Source organism: Botrytis sinoallii, assembly GCF_014898435.1.
Source record: "Botrytis sinoallii strain Bc 23 chromosome Unknown BSIN_002, whole genome shotgun sequence".
NCBI classification, from domain to species: Eukaryota; Fungi; Ascomycota; class Leotiomycetes; order Helotiales; family Sclerotiniaceae; genus Botrytis; species Botrytis sinoallii.
This window is the reverse complement of record NW_024066029.1, coordinates 2187827-2205945: the sequence shown is the minus strand read 5'-3', so window position 1 is coordinate 2205945 and position 18119 is coordinate 2187827. Positions and strand designations below refer to the sequence as shown.

The following is an 18119-nucleotide window of genomic DNA, read 5'->3' as shown; positions in this document are numbered from 1 at the left end:
TTTTGTATCCAGCTCAAGACTTTTTTTCTATCGATTTTTTTTTTCAATCATCCATCGATCTTTCAAACACCACTCCCCTGCACGACCAATCTCCACATTCCAAAACTTCCGCCCCAGCCCGCCGCTTTCTTCTCCTGTCCCATCGAAGAAGGGAATTCCTTCAAATTTAATCTTTCCACCACACTATATCCCAAATCTAAAAACTTGCACAATCTCAACCATTTCTCGCCTCTATAGTTCTCTTGCTCATCGAGAGCAATTTCTAATAATCTTCCCTCCCTTTTGAGCGAGCTCGTGACGGCGGAATCTGAGTTCTCGGGTTGAGCAATGGTGACGTCCTCGGCTGCATGGACGTTTGAGGTATATTGCGATAATTTACTCCACGTAGCCAAATGATTGAGCCAGCTGTTAGCGCAGGGTCTTCTCTCCACATTACTTTCTCCATCTCCGTGTTTCCGCGGCGATGAGACAGGAACGATAAATTTTGTATTTGGGTATTGGATCATGAGCTCATTTGACGCGCCGTCCATAGAAATTTCGGTAAATGTATGTGTGCTGAGTTGTGGTAACGAGCTGTTTAATGTTTCGGCGGAGATGTGCGTGTACCCTAAAGTTTGGAGGGCATTTCCCAGTGCTGAGGTACTGGATGCATGATCGCTCAGGATGAATATGCTGGGATGCTGGGGAGCTTCGATTTGTGTGGAAGTAGCTGCTAGAATTGGGAGGAGGCCAGTGATGAAGGGTGAGAAAAACATTTTGATTTTTATGTCGATTTGAAGTGCTGATACAAGGGAGCAGTTTGAATAAAATATTCAGATGGATTTTTTTCGAGAATTTAGAGAAAATATCCAATTTTGTATATCTTCGAGTCGTAGATCTCACGTGTGTGGTGCCTCGTTATCTGAAACGGATCGATCAATGCAAGTGTCAATTGATCAAAGTATAAAGAGAGCTAAAGTTTAGAACAAGGTAAAAAGACAATGGCATACATTGAGAGGAGTAGCTTAAAGATATACTTCACATTGACCTTACCATGTAAGAGCTCGTTCCATCAATATTGTCAAGGTACCATATGGAGAGAATGTCATTTCCCCTGATTCAGCTTAAAATCATCCGCTCAGTGAGCCCTGCACCGCGTAATGACATCGGGAGTCGGTGCTTTAATTTACCACGTTTACGCAACGTCTCAGTGTTATTAATAACATTGTCATCCTTCTATCTTGAGTCTCTTTGCTTCATTGTTTTACGACGCGGAGGCGGATTTGGTGGAGAGGATCAACATCTTATGTGAATTCAAGAGATTGTGATTTGTGGATGTGGTCAGTTACATCTGCGTATTACGCGGATACGGCGACACGGACGGGGAAAGCTTTAGATGTGGATTATTAGTGGAGATGAGCATTTTTAAGGGTTCTTTGGATTCTTCCAAAGTTCGAGAATGGAGGTCCCAACCGGAAAACAATCCATATCAGAGATTAATTGCCGGTATTGGATCAGCAGGCTGTGTCTAGGCTATTTGTGGATCTGGATTAGGATGAAACAGTTACAGTGGCGAGAGTGGAAAGGAGGGACCTAGAGCGGTGTAAGCTAAAATCCCCTGAAAGCGAAGTTGAAGTACGTGGTACGAGAAGTACGAAAAGTACGAAAAGTACATACTAGGATGTTATTTATGGGGACATCTACCAACTTAAGTTGGACCCTGAATTCAGGGGAAGAAGATCTAGATGATAAGAAGGACCTCGGTGAGAACGAATCAACGCTTCACAAGAAAATTTCAAATTAGACTTCCTTCATTCAATAATCTAATGGACTAAATTTAAAGGGCTTATAGCCACGCGATAGTATTGCGCCAGTAATTTGGAGAGTGTCTTCGTTGTTTCAGTGACAGTTAGCTAAACTGGTAATATGGTGGGGGATCATCCGACCTAAAAATCGGACGGATGGAATCGCGTCAATGAGCGTAAACAACAAATTCTGTCGTTATTAGTCTGAAATAGTAGCCCGAGGAAAATCAACGGCGGTTCGTGGATGATAGGAGACTTTAGCCTGGAAGTCTGCAGTCTGGAGTTTGATTTGGGTTAAACCCGAATTCAAGCATTGAAAATTGGCTGGCGAGATATCGACAAGGGCATACTTGATGAATCAACTCTGGGCTGGACTGCTGGCAAAAGTATTGCAAATTAACTCGCAATCCATAACGAATAAACCATTCAATCTGCATATGTGACAACGATCTGGAGACTCGGTCTAGCAGTACTAAAAGATACGTTCAGCTCTGCATGATGTGATGATGACAGTGAGTTGGTAGTTGTCATAGCTTTTGCATGCGTAGAGATCAATGTTTGTCCATTACCATCATTTTTTGTATGCCCTTCAATCAACTCATGAAACTAGGATGTGACCGATTCAATTCTCGCAGAAAAGGTTGATTCTTTTTCGATAGACGATTGCTTTTTCAGGGGGAGGTTATTTGTGCGAAACCTCACATTGACAGATTCCGAGGCCACATCTCCTGTTATTCGAATATCATCTGCCGTAGGAAAAGCATTCGCGTGGAGCAAGATACCACCACATACTCCTCTTGCGCTCGAACCATTCAAATCCTTGAAACTTTCTCGTAGCTTTGATCTTCAGATTTTGTAATTCGATAGTTTATTTGCGCAAGAAACTGGTCAGCTGGTCGTGCCGTGCTTGCGGAAAATTGAGAAGTATCATCTCACATTTTGGAGAGATTGTGGGCTTTAGCATATCGATCTTTTGGTTAGTGTAGATGATCGAGTGGTCATTGATGTACAATTCGAGTAAGAAGTACGAATGGGATATCATCTCTTTATCGAAGGTTACATTGATGGCTGGACTTGTCAAGAATCTGCTGAAAGTGTAAGTTGCGAAATGCTGCTTGGGATTGGGGAGTTTGATAATTCACTCGATTATATAAGCAAACACACCATGGCCCGTGCACTATTGGCGATGGCGGATGCAAAGATTACCATCAGGACTTCATCCATCAAATCAATTGTATCATTCACGAAGAATCACTTATCGAGGTCAAATTGCAAGATTGGAATGTTTAAAGAATGTTTTGTGTAAACGATTGACTTTCTTATACCCCCATATGTTTCCTGCTTCTGTTTTCCCGTCTGACTTCCCACTTCGAATTGTCAACAACTAAATACATGAAAGAAGATGAATGATCAACATTTAGCCGATCCTATGTACAGACTTGTGGAGATCTATCGGCTTAGGTCGAAAACCTAATTGTTCCTGAGGGGAACAATCTATTGGCATTGATAGTAGTAAGGGTTCACTACAGAACAGGTGAGGCCAGTAGCGCAAGTGGTAGCTCCGGTCCATCCAGTACCTCCACATTGGGCAAACTTGGCGACACCAGCTCCAGAAGTTGGAGTTGATGCTGGTGCCGAGCTTAAGGTTGTAGTGCCTGGAACAGTTGGGACGGATCCACTTCCACCAGTGTAGGTAGAGTTGATGGGACCCCATTTGATGTTGGAGAAGGTGACGGAAGAACCTGGAGAGTTGGCTTCAACATCAACTGGGTTACCTGAAGTAGCACTGCATGATCCTCGGGAGACACCTGGAGCGCTTGGGGACTTGCTTGCTGGGTAAGGAGCATCGAGCCACAACATGTTGGCGGTATGGTCATCCCAGATGGACATGACAAGTACCATACCCTTTGCCAAAGCCTTGCTCATTGTGGCAAGACCTCCCTTAGTAGCGAATTCGTTGGTGTCACCAAAAGCAGTCTTTTGTGCGGCACAGAAAGAGTCGGTGATGGAGTTTCCTGGAGCTCCAGCAATTGTGGATTGCGAGTTTGGAACCACGACGCCATTTTGAACGTAGAATCGTCGGATTTCTTTCAAGGTACCTGAAGCTGTTCCATCGTTGGTGATGAATTGGGTTACAACGGTGAAAACTTTGTTGGTGTCCACCTTAAGACCTGGACCATAGAATGAGGTGTTACCCTGGCGGTAAGAGTTGAAGTCACAACCATCAGCATCGCAAAGAGAATCGTATCTTGCTCCAATACCGCAATCTTTTCCAGTGCAGCGAGTCTGGGTGTCGACAGAACATGGATGAGGAGTGTAAGCGGCAGAGATCTTGTTGGCTTCCCAGATATCCATCTCGGTACAGCATGAACCATATTGTCCTGCACCAGCATTGACATCATTGCTAGATGGAGTCCAGCCTACAGAGTTTGCCTGCGATACCGTTAGTATATGTTGAAGTTCGAAGGATACCAAGAGAATCAAATACTTACCACGCCGTTGATGAATTTGATGTCCTGTGGACATTGAGCATCACAGTAACCTGTACCGTATTTGGCACCAGCCTATTGATAATAATTAGCATTAATCCTTGAATGGGTCTTCAATTCTTGAAATACCTTATTGGTTGGGAAACGGGACAATCCTCCATCGGCATCCATTGCAGCAAAGTACAAGGCACCGTTAAGACCACATGGAAGGTTCGAAACGTCAACATCGAATGTGAATTCTTGGTTCAAAAGCTTAAGCAACTGGTATTGGGTTGTCGATCCAGCAGCCATCAAATAGGTACGAGAGCCAACGTTGGTGTTTGCACCCTTGGTGACGAAGTTGAGTTTGAGCGAATTGCCACTTGTGGTGATTCCATAAACTCCAGAATAATCCGCACCATCCAAAGCACAGTTTGCAGCGCAAGTTGCTCCATCGGGGCAGAGAGTTTTATCCCAAGTGTTGCCTGTGTAGCAATTGGTGGAACCAGTGGTCGAGTGAAGCCATCTCCAGTTGGCGTCGACGACAATCGACTGACTGGAGGTAGTACAACCGCTAGCAGTACATTGACTGACACTGAGAGGAGGGTGCGTCTCTGTGGTAAGCGTACCGGCTTGTTGTGCGCGGGCGGCCGCTAAAAGAGAAGTGAAGGCAAGTACTTTCGAAATCATTTTGAATTGATGTTGATGATTGTGTTTGAAGGATGTAGAACTATTGACAGCGAGGATAGATCCATTATATAGTCTTTGTCTTCGCCAAGATCTTCGCATCACCCCGGATGTACTTCATCTAAGTCCATTCTCATGACTTACTAACCGAGATCTTCAGAGGCAATCGATGAATATGGAAGCACGGGCAGACAGCCGGTCAATCAAGGCAGCCGAGTATGGCAGAAAAATGATTTGACGTATAATTTGCTCTAGTTACTCAACTCCTATATTGAGGGCGGGCTCTAACAGCTGCCCAAGCCCGTGCTAATCACGGATATTTGCTGCAGGATCAGCAATCATATTCGGAGCGGAGGAAATGTATCCGCAAGGAAAAAAGTAATGGCGAAGTTACTCAGTACGGAGCAAATATGCATGGCATGTAGATTGATTAACATTCGAACGTCGCCGCTTTCACAACTGGGACACCTCGGCTTTGGTAAAATTCTATTCTACCACTAGACTTTATCCCCAGACTCGATTATGGCTGTTATCACGGCGATGATGCTAGGATTATTTGAGTTTATCCGTTTCACTCGACTTAGCAAAATTGTCGTCTGGTGATAAGCTTACAATACGATAGACTATTTTTGTAAGATGGTCCAATAACGCTCGTCGTTGTGGAGATTTGCTTGCATATGATCCAGATAATCCGGGGACGCCAATAAGCTTAATTAGTTATCCGGGATATACAAGACCACGACCGCCGAAAACGACACCTCAGATTCTGCATCGAGCCTCCCCACACTCTCCCTGACATATTGTGGGGTCCCCATATAATTATCTGTAGATTATTGGGCATCACTTCGGATTGTGCGGGGAGAAACTAATTCCATCTACCGCTTATGTTCCAAACGAATTGCGGATCTAGAAAGTCGCCAAATAGGCTAAATATAACATCCGAAATGCCACAACACGCACCCATGTGCCGCCATCTGTCCGATACAGATTTTTACCATGTGGAAATTTCATTCTAAAGATCACCAATTGATGATTGTCCTTGTTATCTTAATTTCGATACAGTCTTTGAGGTGCATAATGCATCGATCAATGCTAAACAGTGGTATTAGGAATTACTTTCATGGTGATTTTGCACTGCCCCGAGTTGTCGAAAGCTGAGAGGCTAATTGTGGATTCCATTTAGCTTTTCATGTAAGCGCCTACCAGCGGACCGGCGAGCCGCTCGTATGTACCTTAATATACACATCAATCGACTAAAGTTCGGAGACGAAATGCTTGGCAAGAAGTCACAGTTCATTTTTTTCTATCAATCTAATACAAAGGTACTTTAAAAAGTGGATTATATCACATTTTTTACGGAGAGTGAGTTAAAGTGGACTAAATTAAGGTCAGACTGAGTACCCACCTTACACTCAGCGTCAGCAACATCTGCTCACACCCAATCATGTTACAATTCAAAGCCACACCGTCAATTTACTCTAGCTCAGCGTAGATATATCTACCGAGGTAGAATGCTGAAGAATCTTATCGGGTCCTCTTTGCTCTCGTGACAAGCCAATAACTCCGATTCTCAGACCAGAGACAATGCCAGAAAAATAAAAGAAATGAATCTCATCTGGCAGAACTATTGAATGCGTGCCAAGAGCTTTCCTATCACAATAGAGGCTGGATCCTCTTCAAACTTTCTTCATCCTCCAGCGCTACGGAATTAGACATGAACAAGGAATAGGACCCTGCCAAGCATATCACCTGCTCTACTACACATAGCTGTCGACTCTTGCCAGCGATCATATCCGGCTCGGGATACCCGCATTCCTATCTTTCATATCGAAGGGTCCATATTGACGTCTATGAAATCCTTCTCGATAAGAGCCAAGAATTAATCAACAGTCTGGATAGCCACGTCTATCTTCTGGTAATCAACGCCACTTGCACTTTTTCGGCAGCAGCAACCGATACGTTGAGTCGATGGTTTTGAGCTGCAGATCTCACGAAGCTGCGCATTGAGCTAGATGTGAATATCATGTCAGGCACCGAATGGGAATCTGGGGTTGACACTCGTGTATTTGGCATAAGCTGGATAATGTTTTTGGCAGCTTGTGTCGGCATGTGCACCCGAATGGACAATTAAGTGGTACCTTTTCACTACATTCCTTTCCCTTATGTTTTCTTCTTCCTCCTCACTGCTCATGTTTGTTGATCATTCATTTGTTTTCCTTGCAAACTTCCTACTTCGTCCTTTATCGGGATTTGAAGAAAGAGTTTACTCTCATTAAACCGACTCATGGAATGGGATGAATTCCACCAAATGTTTCTTAGACTCCATATATCATCTGTTATTCCAAATTCAACAAAGGCATTTGCTGGAAGTTATCACGGTGTATGTAGTGAATCACTGCACAATCGTACGTACCCGACATCATGAATACACACACTTCAGGAAGAACACGCCCTTTTTTTGTTGCAAGTCTCATTTTCTGTCGTTTTTGCCTTGATCGTCGCGATCTTTTCATCATTGCCATTTGCGATGTAGGTGTCGTCGGAAATAGCTTTACGGTACTAAACGCGTGTGAGTTCGAGCGGTCTCGAAGGATTTATTGCACGTCTAGGCATGTGCCAACTGTTTCTTATATTTCTCTAATCGTTTTGTTCTTGTTATTATCAACTGGAATTTTTGAACACACATTCATTTTTTTTTCTCATCACCTATTTACTCAGCCATTGTTCCCTCGCGTCATTTTCTTTTACCTCTCGCTGCTCAAGATGAGGCCATCGGCCAAATGTTGACGGTGAACTTCTAATGTCGTATATCCAGCGCAATTGAGAGAGGCCTTCATCTATGTATCACTACCATCTCTTTCTCTTTAACTCATAGGGAATTCCGTTAAATGTTATACAACTATCATTTGGTGGATTGAAGTGAGACGATATTAGATGAAGTCACATAAAGACAGTATAAGGGCGCGTTCGGATCGATCTGCCTGACTTATTCAAGCTAAATATTAGTCAAATATATTAATCTTTCTCACACACTTATTAATATGTTTGTTGATGTCAGATGGTGATTTTCAAATGAAACTTTCTTGAAAATGTTAAACAATGTTTAAATGTTATTCAATAGTAAGATTACAAAAATAAGCTATTAATGTAAATACTCCTACTGGTTTCTCCTCACGGGATGATGGTGATGCAGTAAGTCGTTCGAAAGAGAGAGATATATTGGAAGCAAGTTGCTGCTGTTAGACTTATATATCGTGAGAGTAACTGTGAGGATAAGTCCTGAAGAAGCAGATGAGAGAATGAGTAATTTAATTGTATGTGTATTCTTATTACTCTTACTTGAATTATAACTCCACATGAAGTTCTTTTTGTCTTGAAATAATAATTTTGCCACTCACGACTATCTGAAGCATGAATAATTATATTGCAGAAGTAGTATTGAGAGACAGCTGCTGATTAGGCTTGTGAGAAATAAAGGTATTTATATTTGATATTCTTTAATGAAATACAAGAGTATTCATTACTTTCTTTTGGATTTCTATGAATGATATTGTATCAAGAGTTTGGAGAGATAACCAATTCCGGCAATAACCCGCAGGCACTACTACAATCGCCCAACAAGAAGACCCAAAAAGTTAGCTTTCATCAAAATGGCCTTTTGATTTTTCCAACACAATCATCTGTATCTTGTCTGTACCCAGTCTACCAAGTACTAGGCATGATGCTCAATCGTCCTCCATCAACCACAATAACTACGTGAGTACAATAAGCACCAGCTCTTGATGTCAAAAAGAGAATACATCCTGCCATATCCTCTTCCGTGCCTACCCTCTGTAATGGAATTTGATCCTTACCAAAAACTCCGTCACCAATGAGCCCGGCGGCCATTTCAGATGGGAATACTAAACTCGATTAGCATTATCCTTAGGAATTTGCATTGGAAAGATTCTAGAAACTTACATCCGGGGGCAATAGTATTACACCTAATTTCATACGGTGCAAGTTGTGTGCTTAGTTGCTTCATCATATGTGTAGTCGCAGCTTTGCTTTGGCCATAAATAATTCCACCAGGGGATTTTCGATTGAAACCACCAATAGAACTGGTAGCAACAACTTGACTCTTCTGCTCGACATTGCCTTTCTTATTTCCTTTATCCAGTAGATCCAAGAAAGCCATAATACAAGAGAAAACAGCTACAGTATTCAACTCAAAAGTCTTCAACATTTCTTCCATACTAGCACTTCCCAACGAGGAAGCAACTTCAGATACTGAAGAAGATAGAGTAATGGGTTTTGTAGCCTGAGGACCAGGAATACCGGAATTGGCGATTAAAACATTAATGTATCCTACTTCGGACTCAATCTTCGAGACGATGGAAGCTATTGCAGCTTTGTCGGTTACATCACCGACGATTGGAATGACATTGCCGGTATCTACGGAAGATGCAGCGGATTCAAGAACTTCTTTTCGGCGACCGATAATGTAGACTTTCTCGGCACCGTTAAGAGCGAGAGCACGGGTCATCATTAGACCAATACCTAGAATTTGACGTTAGAGAGCTAGGCACCTAGTCGATTTGGAGAAACTATACCAGTCCCGCCGCCAGTGACGACTGCCACGAGTCCTTTGACATTGAATAAATTTGCTGCTTGGATTGATGAGGTCGCCATGTTGTTATTTGGTATGATGTGGTATGATATGATATGATATGATATGAGCAATTCAAAGCCTGCTGGTTAAATAATGATATATTCGGTACTTAGATAAAAGAAAGTACATATGATAACCGTTCATGCTATTATTTATACTTAATTGCCCCTCAATAACATCGTTCAATTGAAGGCTGTTCGCTCACTAATCATCAACCGTTAGACTCCACTTCCCGTCGCAACCCCCACTTCCCGAACTGGCGAATGAAATCATTTTCATTCTGCCCAGAATCTTACCAGAAGCGAGAGCGGTGAACTGACCCCTGCCATAATTTTGAGCTCTCCATCTTGCACTAATTTTCTGCGCTCCAAAATTATTTATTTCACCCAATTCAATTTCAGTGTATATTTCCCATATCAAAAGCCTCAAATCCTTCGCAGTTTACCCTTATCACAATAAACAATGCCTAAACGTAAGCGCTCCTCTGCCGATCAGGACGATTCTGTTCCCTCCACCGACCGCGTACGCAATTCCCGTCAAAATGACTTCAATATCCATCTCATCTCCGCCCGCAAACAACTTCGCAGCGCACTCAAAACCGCAAAAGGATTTGAAAGACAACGACTCGGAAAGCGATTAACAAATGCGACCAAAGCAAGCGATGCGGCGCAAATGGCGCGGATACGAAAAGAGATTGAAGCGTTGAAAACAATGGATTTGGATAAAGTAACGGAACAGCGATTGGCAAGAGGACTGGGAAAGATAAAAGTTATGAGTGAGAGTGGATTTTTGCCTCCTGAATGGGGACAAAATGGTGAAGGGGTAAAGGGATGGGAGGGAGAAAGGGGAGAGGAGGATGTGAAGATTTGGAATAATGTTGTCAGTGGGATGTGGAATTTTAAGAATGTGAAGAGCGTTTGGGAGGGAGTAATTAGGGGGAGTTATATGAGTATGGGAATACCAGCGCCGGTTATGGATAAGGGGAAGAAGGGTAAAGATAAGGTTAAGGAGAAAGTGAAGGACGATTCGAAGAAGAACTTGAAAAAGACGGCGCAAGATGAGGGCGATGATAGTGATGTCGATATGGAAAACACGATACAAAAACCATCGAAGAAAAAGAATGAAGAGGATTCTTGGGAAGGGTTTGATTCACCTGGCGATGACGAAGACGAAGACGATTCCGAAGATGATGAGGAAAATGAAGGAAATGAATCAATGGACGAAGAAACACTTTCAAGATATGACGCTCTATTAGGCGCATCCTCAGATGAAGAATCATTCGACGAAATAGAATACCTGGAGAAAAATCCCTCAACCTCAAAATCAAATACGCGCCTCTCCCTATCCCTCTCACCAACGCCATCACGATCACCTTCCCCCGTCCCCTCAATCTCCCTTTCCGACTCAGAAGACGACCAACCATCAATCTCCCGTCGCAAAACTTCCCCCTCCCTCTCCCCCTCCCCAGAACCCCAACCCAAACTCAAAAAGCCCAAAAAATCAACCACCACCCCCACAGAATCCACTAAAAATAGCACCTTCCTCCCCACCCTCATGGGCGGCTACTGGTCCGGTTCCGAATCCGCCTCCTCCCTCTCCGACACCGACATGAAGCCCGTCGTGCGCAAAAACCGCATGGGTCAAAAAGCCCGACAAGCACTCTGGGAGAAGAAATTCGGCAAAGGCGCAAAACACATTGCGGCGGGCGGGCTCTCCGTCGAACAAGAACGCGAAATGAAGCGTGCGGAAAAGAGCGGTCGAAAGGCTAGAGACTTGAGTAAAGGCAAACGAGGCGATTTCAGAAATGATAAAAATAATGCGAATATGATGCAGGTGAAACCGAGAGAAAAGGTCAAGACGAGAGATGATGTGGGAGTTTTACATCCTAGTTGGGAGGCCGCCAAGAAGGCGAAGGACGAGAAGGCCAAGGCGACTTTTAGTGGAAAGAAAGTTGTTTTCGATTAGGGAGAGAGAGGGAAGGAGGGAAAGAAGTTATTACAGTGGAATGAGTTGTGTGGCGTGTATTGATATTGAAATGATAGCAACTATAGAAATACCCTCACGTTGGATTACGATATATTGTTAGCACCTATCCGTGTAAAACAGAGAGAGAGAGAGATGAATTCGAGAGAATAAAAATCAATGTATTTTTCACTAATTCCTCTCGTCTCCTCTCATCTCATCTCATTCCCTCCAATTTCATCTATAATGCTCTAGATAAGTGCCTGATACTAATCAATACACTCTCAACTCATCATAAACATGGCCTATACTCTCCACTAAACCAACGAATCTAATGTCTATGAATCTAGTCCCAAAGACCTACTTCGCTTCGCAATATTCTAAATACTCGCTCGCTGTAAAGAAGTTTATTTCAAGATATCTATCTATCTGCACGCTGTCTGTAGTCTAATATTCATTGACTCTGAATTCGACTCTGACTGACATGCTATACGCCCCCACCCCCAGAACACAATCGGCTTTTTCGTTACCCATGCATCTTATATATCATCCGAACTCCCCATCATCATTATTTTCCACATTGATCATTCCTCATCTCTCAATCCAGCTCAACTCCATCCATCGCCTCTTCCAAACTGTCCAATGTCTCATTCTCATTTCCCTTCCCCTCTTCCCCCAACTTTGCATTCTGCTCCAAAACCTCCGGCTCCACCATCTTTAATTTCTGATCCAACTTCTCCCCCTCCTCTTTCACCTTCCGCAAATCCTCTACTTCCACCTCCCCCTCACTCTCACCCACACTCCTCGTCCCCTCACTCTCCGTCAAAGGCGGTGTAACTTCCCCACCTACCCCGCTCTGTACCCCGCCATCCCACTCTCGTTTCACATGATGTAAATTCCTCTTCAACATGCACATTTCCACCGCGATACCGGGACCAAATGCACATCCCACGATCATTTCTTTGGGTCCTCTGCTATTGGGGGTAAGACCATCCATGTCTTTACAGCGTAAACGATCTAAAACGCTAAAAATTGTGGCACTGGAGGAATTACCGTGTTTCATGTAGGTATCGTAGGAAGCCCGCATGTGCTCGGGGGAGATGGACATGGCTTTTTCGACGCCGGTGAGAATGGTGGCGCCGCCGGGGTGGAGTGCCCAGTCGAAGTCAGAGGGACTGCGGTATTCAGAGGGGAGGGAGGGGAGATTGGAAATCAGGGAATGGTAGCTGGGTGATACGGCTTCGGCAGCTAGTTTAGGGACGCGTGGGGAGAGGATTACTTTCCAGCCTTTTCATGGGGATTGAAATTAGTTTCTTGTTTGAAAGTGTGACACAAGAAATCGGTGTAAGTATAGGACTCGGAAAAAGGAATATCAACATACCAAGCGGATCAACATCAAACCCTAGATCATGTTCAGTATCTGGAATCATCTTGTGTTCCCAGCCCAACAAATCATAAACACTTTCCTCCTCTCCCGTCCCACCAATCCCATTACTGATTACACACGCGCTCGCACAATCGCTAAAGAGCGTAACACCAATTCTCGTCTCCTGCAATTCATGTACACTATCCAATTCACTTCTTACCAATAAAGAACTAATTTCCAACGCCATGACCAAAACTCTTGCTTTTTTCCCTCGAAAACTATGTCCCAATGCTAAGTTTGCCGCGGTTCGTAAACTTGCCAAACCACCGCTACATCCGATTCCATGGAGCAGAACCTTTTCAACCGGTTGTGTTATTCCTAGAGCTTTGCACACGAAATGATCGTACCCGGGATTAGCGCTATTGGTACATGTTGTGCTGACTACGTGGGTGATGTCGGAAGGGAGGAGATGGGCTTCGTGGAGAGCTTTGCGACAGGCGGTTACGGCGAGGGCAACGCCGTCTTTGAGGAAGATGGAACACAGTTCGGTGATTGTGGGGGCGCGGTCCATGTTCGCCATGGGGTGGTCGACGGTACCGATTGCGGAGCGGGTTTCGATGCCGGTAAAATTATTGATTGTGCAGACTTTTTTCATTCTGGTAGTTGAGGGTTAGTGTGAGATATGAGGTGTATTTCCGTACATAATTGGGCACTGGAATTTGAGAATCTGAAGGAGATGAAGAGAAGAGGGGGAAAGGGATAACTTACGCTGGAGAGTCAGGATAGTGACGTTTGGTTAAAGTATCTAAATCTGAAGGCTCCAGTAAGAATGGAGGATATTCGACTCCCAATCCAACGATTGAAAGATTGAGGTTTCCAAATCCATGTTGATTAGCAGATTGTTGTTGGGTATCTTGCCCTATTGTGTTGTTTGACATCGTTGAGAAGTGTGGATGTGGGATGATTTTAAATTTTACAAGAGATTCCTATAACAAAATTGATGAATGTTATTGAGCGAGTGAGTAATGTTAGAACAAAACATAGAAGTGTCTAAAGAGTGTGACTGTGTGAGGACATTCAACAGCTTATACTCGTCAGATAAAACAGATGTAAAGCAGGGAAGTAGAGTAGTATACACCAGGTAAGTCGGTTACCCTACTTTCGGGCCACCCGGGTTTTGGGCCACCCTTTCATACCAAAAATCACTTTTTAGATCTATTAATATCTTTATCAATATATAATATAATTTGATATAAATATATATATATATAATTTAGATCGATTTAAGTTTATTCTGAGATTTTTAGATTTTTAGGATTCTTTTGTATTGAGATTTAGAGCTTCAAAATATCGATTTTTTAATTTGTATAGGAATCATATATAAATTTGAAAATTTTATAAAATCTTTAATAACTTTTTAACAACAATTATTAAAAGAAAACTATATATCTTTTTGAAAGTTTTGAGTTCAAATCTATATAGAAATTCAAAAAAAAATTCAAAAAATTAATAGATATAGAGATATAGTATATAATGAATTTAGAATAGTATAAATAATCTCTATTATTTTGAAGATATCTTTTTAAATATTTATTTATAAGAAATTTTCTATTTTTCTGAATCTTCTAAATAAAATATACTATAAATTTATAATAAAATTTTATAATTTATTTTAGCAATTTTTATTAGAAAGTTATTAAAGATTTTATAAAATTTTCGAATTTGTATATGATTCCTATACAAATTAAAAAATCGATATTTTAAAGCTCTAGATTTCAATACAGAAAAATCCTAAAAATCTAAAAATCTCAGAATAAACTTAAATCGATCTAAATTATAGATATATAAATTTTTAATGTATTCTATTCATAAATAAAAAAGTTAGAAATTCCATTTTTGGTGTGAAAAGTGGTCGAAAAGTGGCCCAAAACAGGGGTGGCCCGAAAGTAGGGTAACCGACTTATATCACGATTGATGAGGTAAACGATAAAAGGAAAGCCGAGGTTGGTGTGTGAGATGTATCAAAATAGCTAACCAGCCTGATGTACATGGGTAGGTAGGTCCTGATGGTCCTTTGATTTTGATACGACGATACTACTACGTATTGATAATGGTATGAGAATCTTATCACGTGCTTATTACTCGGTACCTCCTACATAGATTCCCGATAGTTGCTTCTTTTGCATTTGTTGAGATGTCCTTCCGAACTATGATGTTGAGGGAGGGACAGGGCAGAATTTTTGGTGGAGATAAGGCCAATCCACGCACAAAGCTTTCCAAGGTCTCCACTCCAGCTCGTATTTTATGTGGCTTGATAGCAGCAGTGGCTAGATTTTTGACATGTGTTGATAGCTGATCACGTGCTAATCCAACCTTCCAAAGGTTAATCGCATACCGCAAGGAAGAAATCAACTTTACAAATATCGCCTTTTCAAATAGAAAAACAGAGAAGCCCGACAGAAAATGATGCTTAACTTTATCTAGACAAACTTGATAAGAGGATTGCATCCACAACTTAGCTCTACACAGATGCATTTACTATACATTCTCGGGATACAATCTCTAGTCTAGAGGTGGATTCCCATTTTATGAGAGCTATGCGCCACCTGCCACCACTTGAGGGTCAGAATGACAGGTCGGAGGTTTCAGCCCAGGATGATGATATGTTAAACGCCTAACTCTTAGGTATTGCTACCGTGATATTCACAGGATGTGATGATTCGGGCGATTCAGAGGCAGATGTAGGTATTGAAGGTAGGCGATAAGCACCCAGAGGTATAGAGACGGATCTCATTGCCAGTATTGAAAGTAGGGTATCACCAATACTAGTATTGAATGATACTAATTGCTTTTTCATCCTCACAGACTGCTCGAGCATCGAACTGATGAATGGCTTCAATGCTACTGCCGGGGTTGATGATGCAAGAACGACTATTCCAGCGAATAGTATACAAATTAAGTATACAATTTAAATACAGCTCACGACGCTGAGACTTAACTTTTTTTAGCCGTATTTCATAGCTTCATTAATTAATTCTACCGAGGACTTGTCCCTTGCGACATTCTTCCCTTGACATACATGATAGAGTAAGCAGCCAAAGGAAGAAACTATTCGAGGTGGCTTGGGCTTGCCTACGCCACTAGTGATTACGGAATTCTCATAGTTACTGGTTGAACTACAATAGCTCGACTGCAGTACCCTACAGGCTAGAGGAAGGATATACTTTTATTACAGAGGAGATGAGAAAGAACCGGTAAATTTCCTTGTAGAACAAATGCTGGTCTATCCATATTTATGACCTCTCTAACGGCTCAGGTATCGATTAGCATCCTATCCATGATAAAGGTACAGAAATTCAATACTGTGGCTCAGTGAAAGGGGATGTTGTAAAAATGCCAAGGATTATGTAGGAGCTTTGTACACCAAGATATTCGAGCCAAATTAGCCAGTGCTTGTTGAGGGGGTCTCGAGAGGGGGTTCACTGTTGTGGAGTACAAATTTGGCCCAGATTGATTAAAGGCCCATGCTCTGCAACGTCTATTTGATTGCATGGAGTTTTTTAGGGCTTCATCTTCAGACAAAAGTTCCCTAAATCCTTTGTGGTTCTCATTAGAGTATCGGTGGTGTAGAGAAAAAGTGAGGTTATCGTAGACCTCGCGTACTAGTCTTGTTCGGGACTAATAGCTCTGCAACTACATAATACTCTTATTGGTATCACCATGGGGATGGTGAAGTAATATAGTACTAATGATTCACACTATTGTAATATTGCTCGAGGTTCTAAAAGCTAAAGACTACAAACGTATATGCTATAGTGCGGGGGTGCTAGCGTATACGCTAGCGCAGTCAATCATATAATCCCTATCCCAATACTGACGACTTTCTAAAGTCGTCGTATCGTGTCTTTTCTAGTTAATATTCCTTTCTCAATATAACCATCTGTATCACTAATCTCTTTCAACCTATTCCGTGATTTTAATCTTTATAATATTATTATCAATCAAATCCTTTAGGACTTAATACGATTTAGATTTAGTCATCGCATTTGCTAGATTAGATTCTCTATTAATTCATTTGATCTTTATAATCTCCTGTTTTTCGTATACCTTTCGAATTGCTATTACATCGATTATTAATCTCTTTTTGATAATTGTACCAAGCTTTGTAAAACAATCATATAATAATCTCGAATCGATATATATAATTAATAATATCTTATAATTTGAGAAAATCTTATCAAATATACCTTTAATTGCTATGCTAATATCAAAGCTCAAAACTATATTATAGAGCTCTAATACTAATACACTTTTAGTAATTCTCTTACATTTGATTAATAATCAATAAATGATATTAGCCCTATCGAATTTATCCATTAGAATAACAATATATTCAATCTGAGAGAATAAATCTTTATTGTTAACAAAGGATGTATCTATAAATACAATCAATTTGAGAAAGTCTATATCAAGTAAAACAAATTATAATCCTTTTTCTGAATTGTCAATCTGTTATTAGATATATTTATTAAAAGTATTAATATTTTTTCTTTTAGATTGATTATTTATACTGCATATAATAAGTTAAAGGTTGCCTTTGGTTAATATATAATTGTCACGTATACTCCTCGAATATATTATACAATATACTGGTCTTTTGCTGTCACCGATTTTCTGAGCTTACCATACATGCCTTACATATCAGATGGTTCTGATTTGATTAGATGAAGGTTTTCGCATTATTTTTTTTAATTGAAATAAATCATACCATCATCCTATTAAATAATCAGACCACTATTAAACTTGAATAATATATCTAATATAAATATCTCACACTCTTTTGCCATGAATTTAGCATTTCTGAATTCAGCTTACTCACAATCTATAAATACTTTATTAGCTACAATAAATATATCATCCATTTATAATCCGATAATACCAAATACTATATCGTCTTTAATTGTATACAACAAACATAGATCATAGATCAATTATATCATCTTAAGAGCATTGATATAATACTTGTGGTAAATGCTAAATCAGTAATTGCCTGTTTTCAGAATACTATATAATGATTATATAACTTACAGGATAAAGCCCTTTGAAATATCCATTTTTGATAATGATCGAGCATAAAACTTCTAAACTAAGTTTGATATCGATTATATATATACTTGTATGATGTTACAAATACTCATGAT

General features: G+C 41.1%; 5 protein-coding genes across 5 annotated transcripts; 1 reads left to right on the top strand and 4 right to left on the bottom strand.

Moving 5' to 3' along the window:
- Positions 1-62: 62 nt before the first annotated feature.
- On the bottom strand, positions 63-755 carry EAF02_001660 (uncharacterized protein; the record flags this gene model as incomplete). The annotated part of the gene is made up of 1 exon (XM_038897708.1): positions 63-755. One exon carries the CDS (start codon positions 753-755, stop codon positions 63-65), a length of 693 nt encoding a protein of 230 aa, XP_038762683.1.
- Positions 756-3278: 2523 nt separating this feature from the next.
- Positions 3279-4942, bottom strand: EAF02_001659 (uncharacterized protein; the record flags this gene model as incomplete). The annotated part of the gene is made up of 3 exons (XM_038897707.1): positions 3279-4217; positions 4277-4348; positions 4403-4942. 3 exons carry the CDS (start codon positions 4940-4942, stop codon positions 3279-3281), a joined length of 1551 nt encoding a protein of 516 aa, XP_038762682.1.
- A 3699-nt stretch (positions 4943-8641) lies between these two features.
- EAF02_001658 (uncharacterized protein) lies at positions 8642-9610 on the bottom strand (the record flags this gene model as incomplete). The annotated part of the gene is made up of 3 exons (XM_038897706.1): positions 8642-8841; positions 8900-9478; positions 9532-9610. The coding sequence occupies 3 exons, from the start codon at positions 9608-9610 to the stop codon at positions 8642-8644; spliced, it is 858 nt and encodes a 285-aa protein (XP_038762681.1).
- Positions 9611-10052: 442 nt separating this feature from the next.
- Positions 10053-11555, top strand: EAF02_001657 (uncharacterized protein; the record flags this gene model as incomplete). The annotated part of the gene is made up of 1 exon (XM_038897705.1): positions 10053-11555. One exon carries the CDS (start codon positions 10053-10055, stop codon positions 11553-11555), a length of 1503 nt encoding a protein of 500 aa, XP_038762680.1.
- Positions 11556-11718: 163 nt separating this feature from the next.
- Positions 11719-14046, bottom strand: EAF02_001656 (uncharacterized protein). Its single transcript, XM_038897704.1, has 3 exons — positions 13687-14046; positions 12934-13574; positions 11719-12839 (listed from the first exon to the last, which is right to left on the bottom strand). Exons 1-3 carry the CDS (start codon positions 13854-13856, stop codon positions 12151-12153), a joined length of 1500 nt encoding a protein of 499 aa, XP_038762679.1. The 5' UTR covers positions 13857-14046; the 3' UTR covers positions 11719-12150.
- Between the last annotated feature and the right edge of the window lie 4073 nt (positions 14047-18119).

What these genes read in the sequence shown, in the direction of transcription:
- EAF02_001656 (XM_038897704.1), bottom strand. Translation starts at nt 13,856, where the DNA reads ATGTCAAACAACACAATAGGGCAAGATACCCAACAACAATCTGCTAAT. An exon ending in CACTATCCTGACTCTCCAGC is followed by an intron (nt 13,575 to 13,686) that starts GTAAGTTATCCC and finishes CTCAACTACCAG; the next exon opens with AATGAAAAAAGTCTGCACAA. An exon ending in GTTTGATGTTGATCCGCTTG is followed by an intron (nt 12,840 to 12,933) that starts GTATGTTGATAT and finishes CCCCATGAAAAG; the next exon opens with GCTGGAAAGTAATCCTCTCC.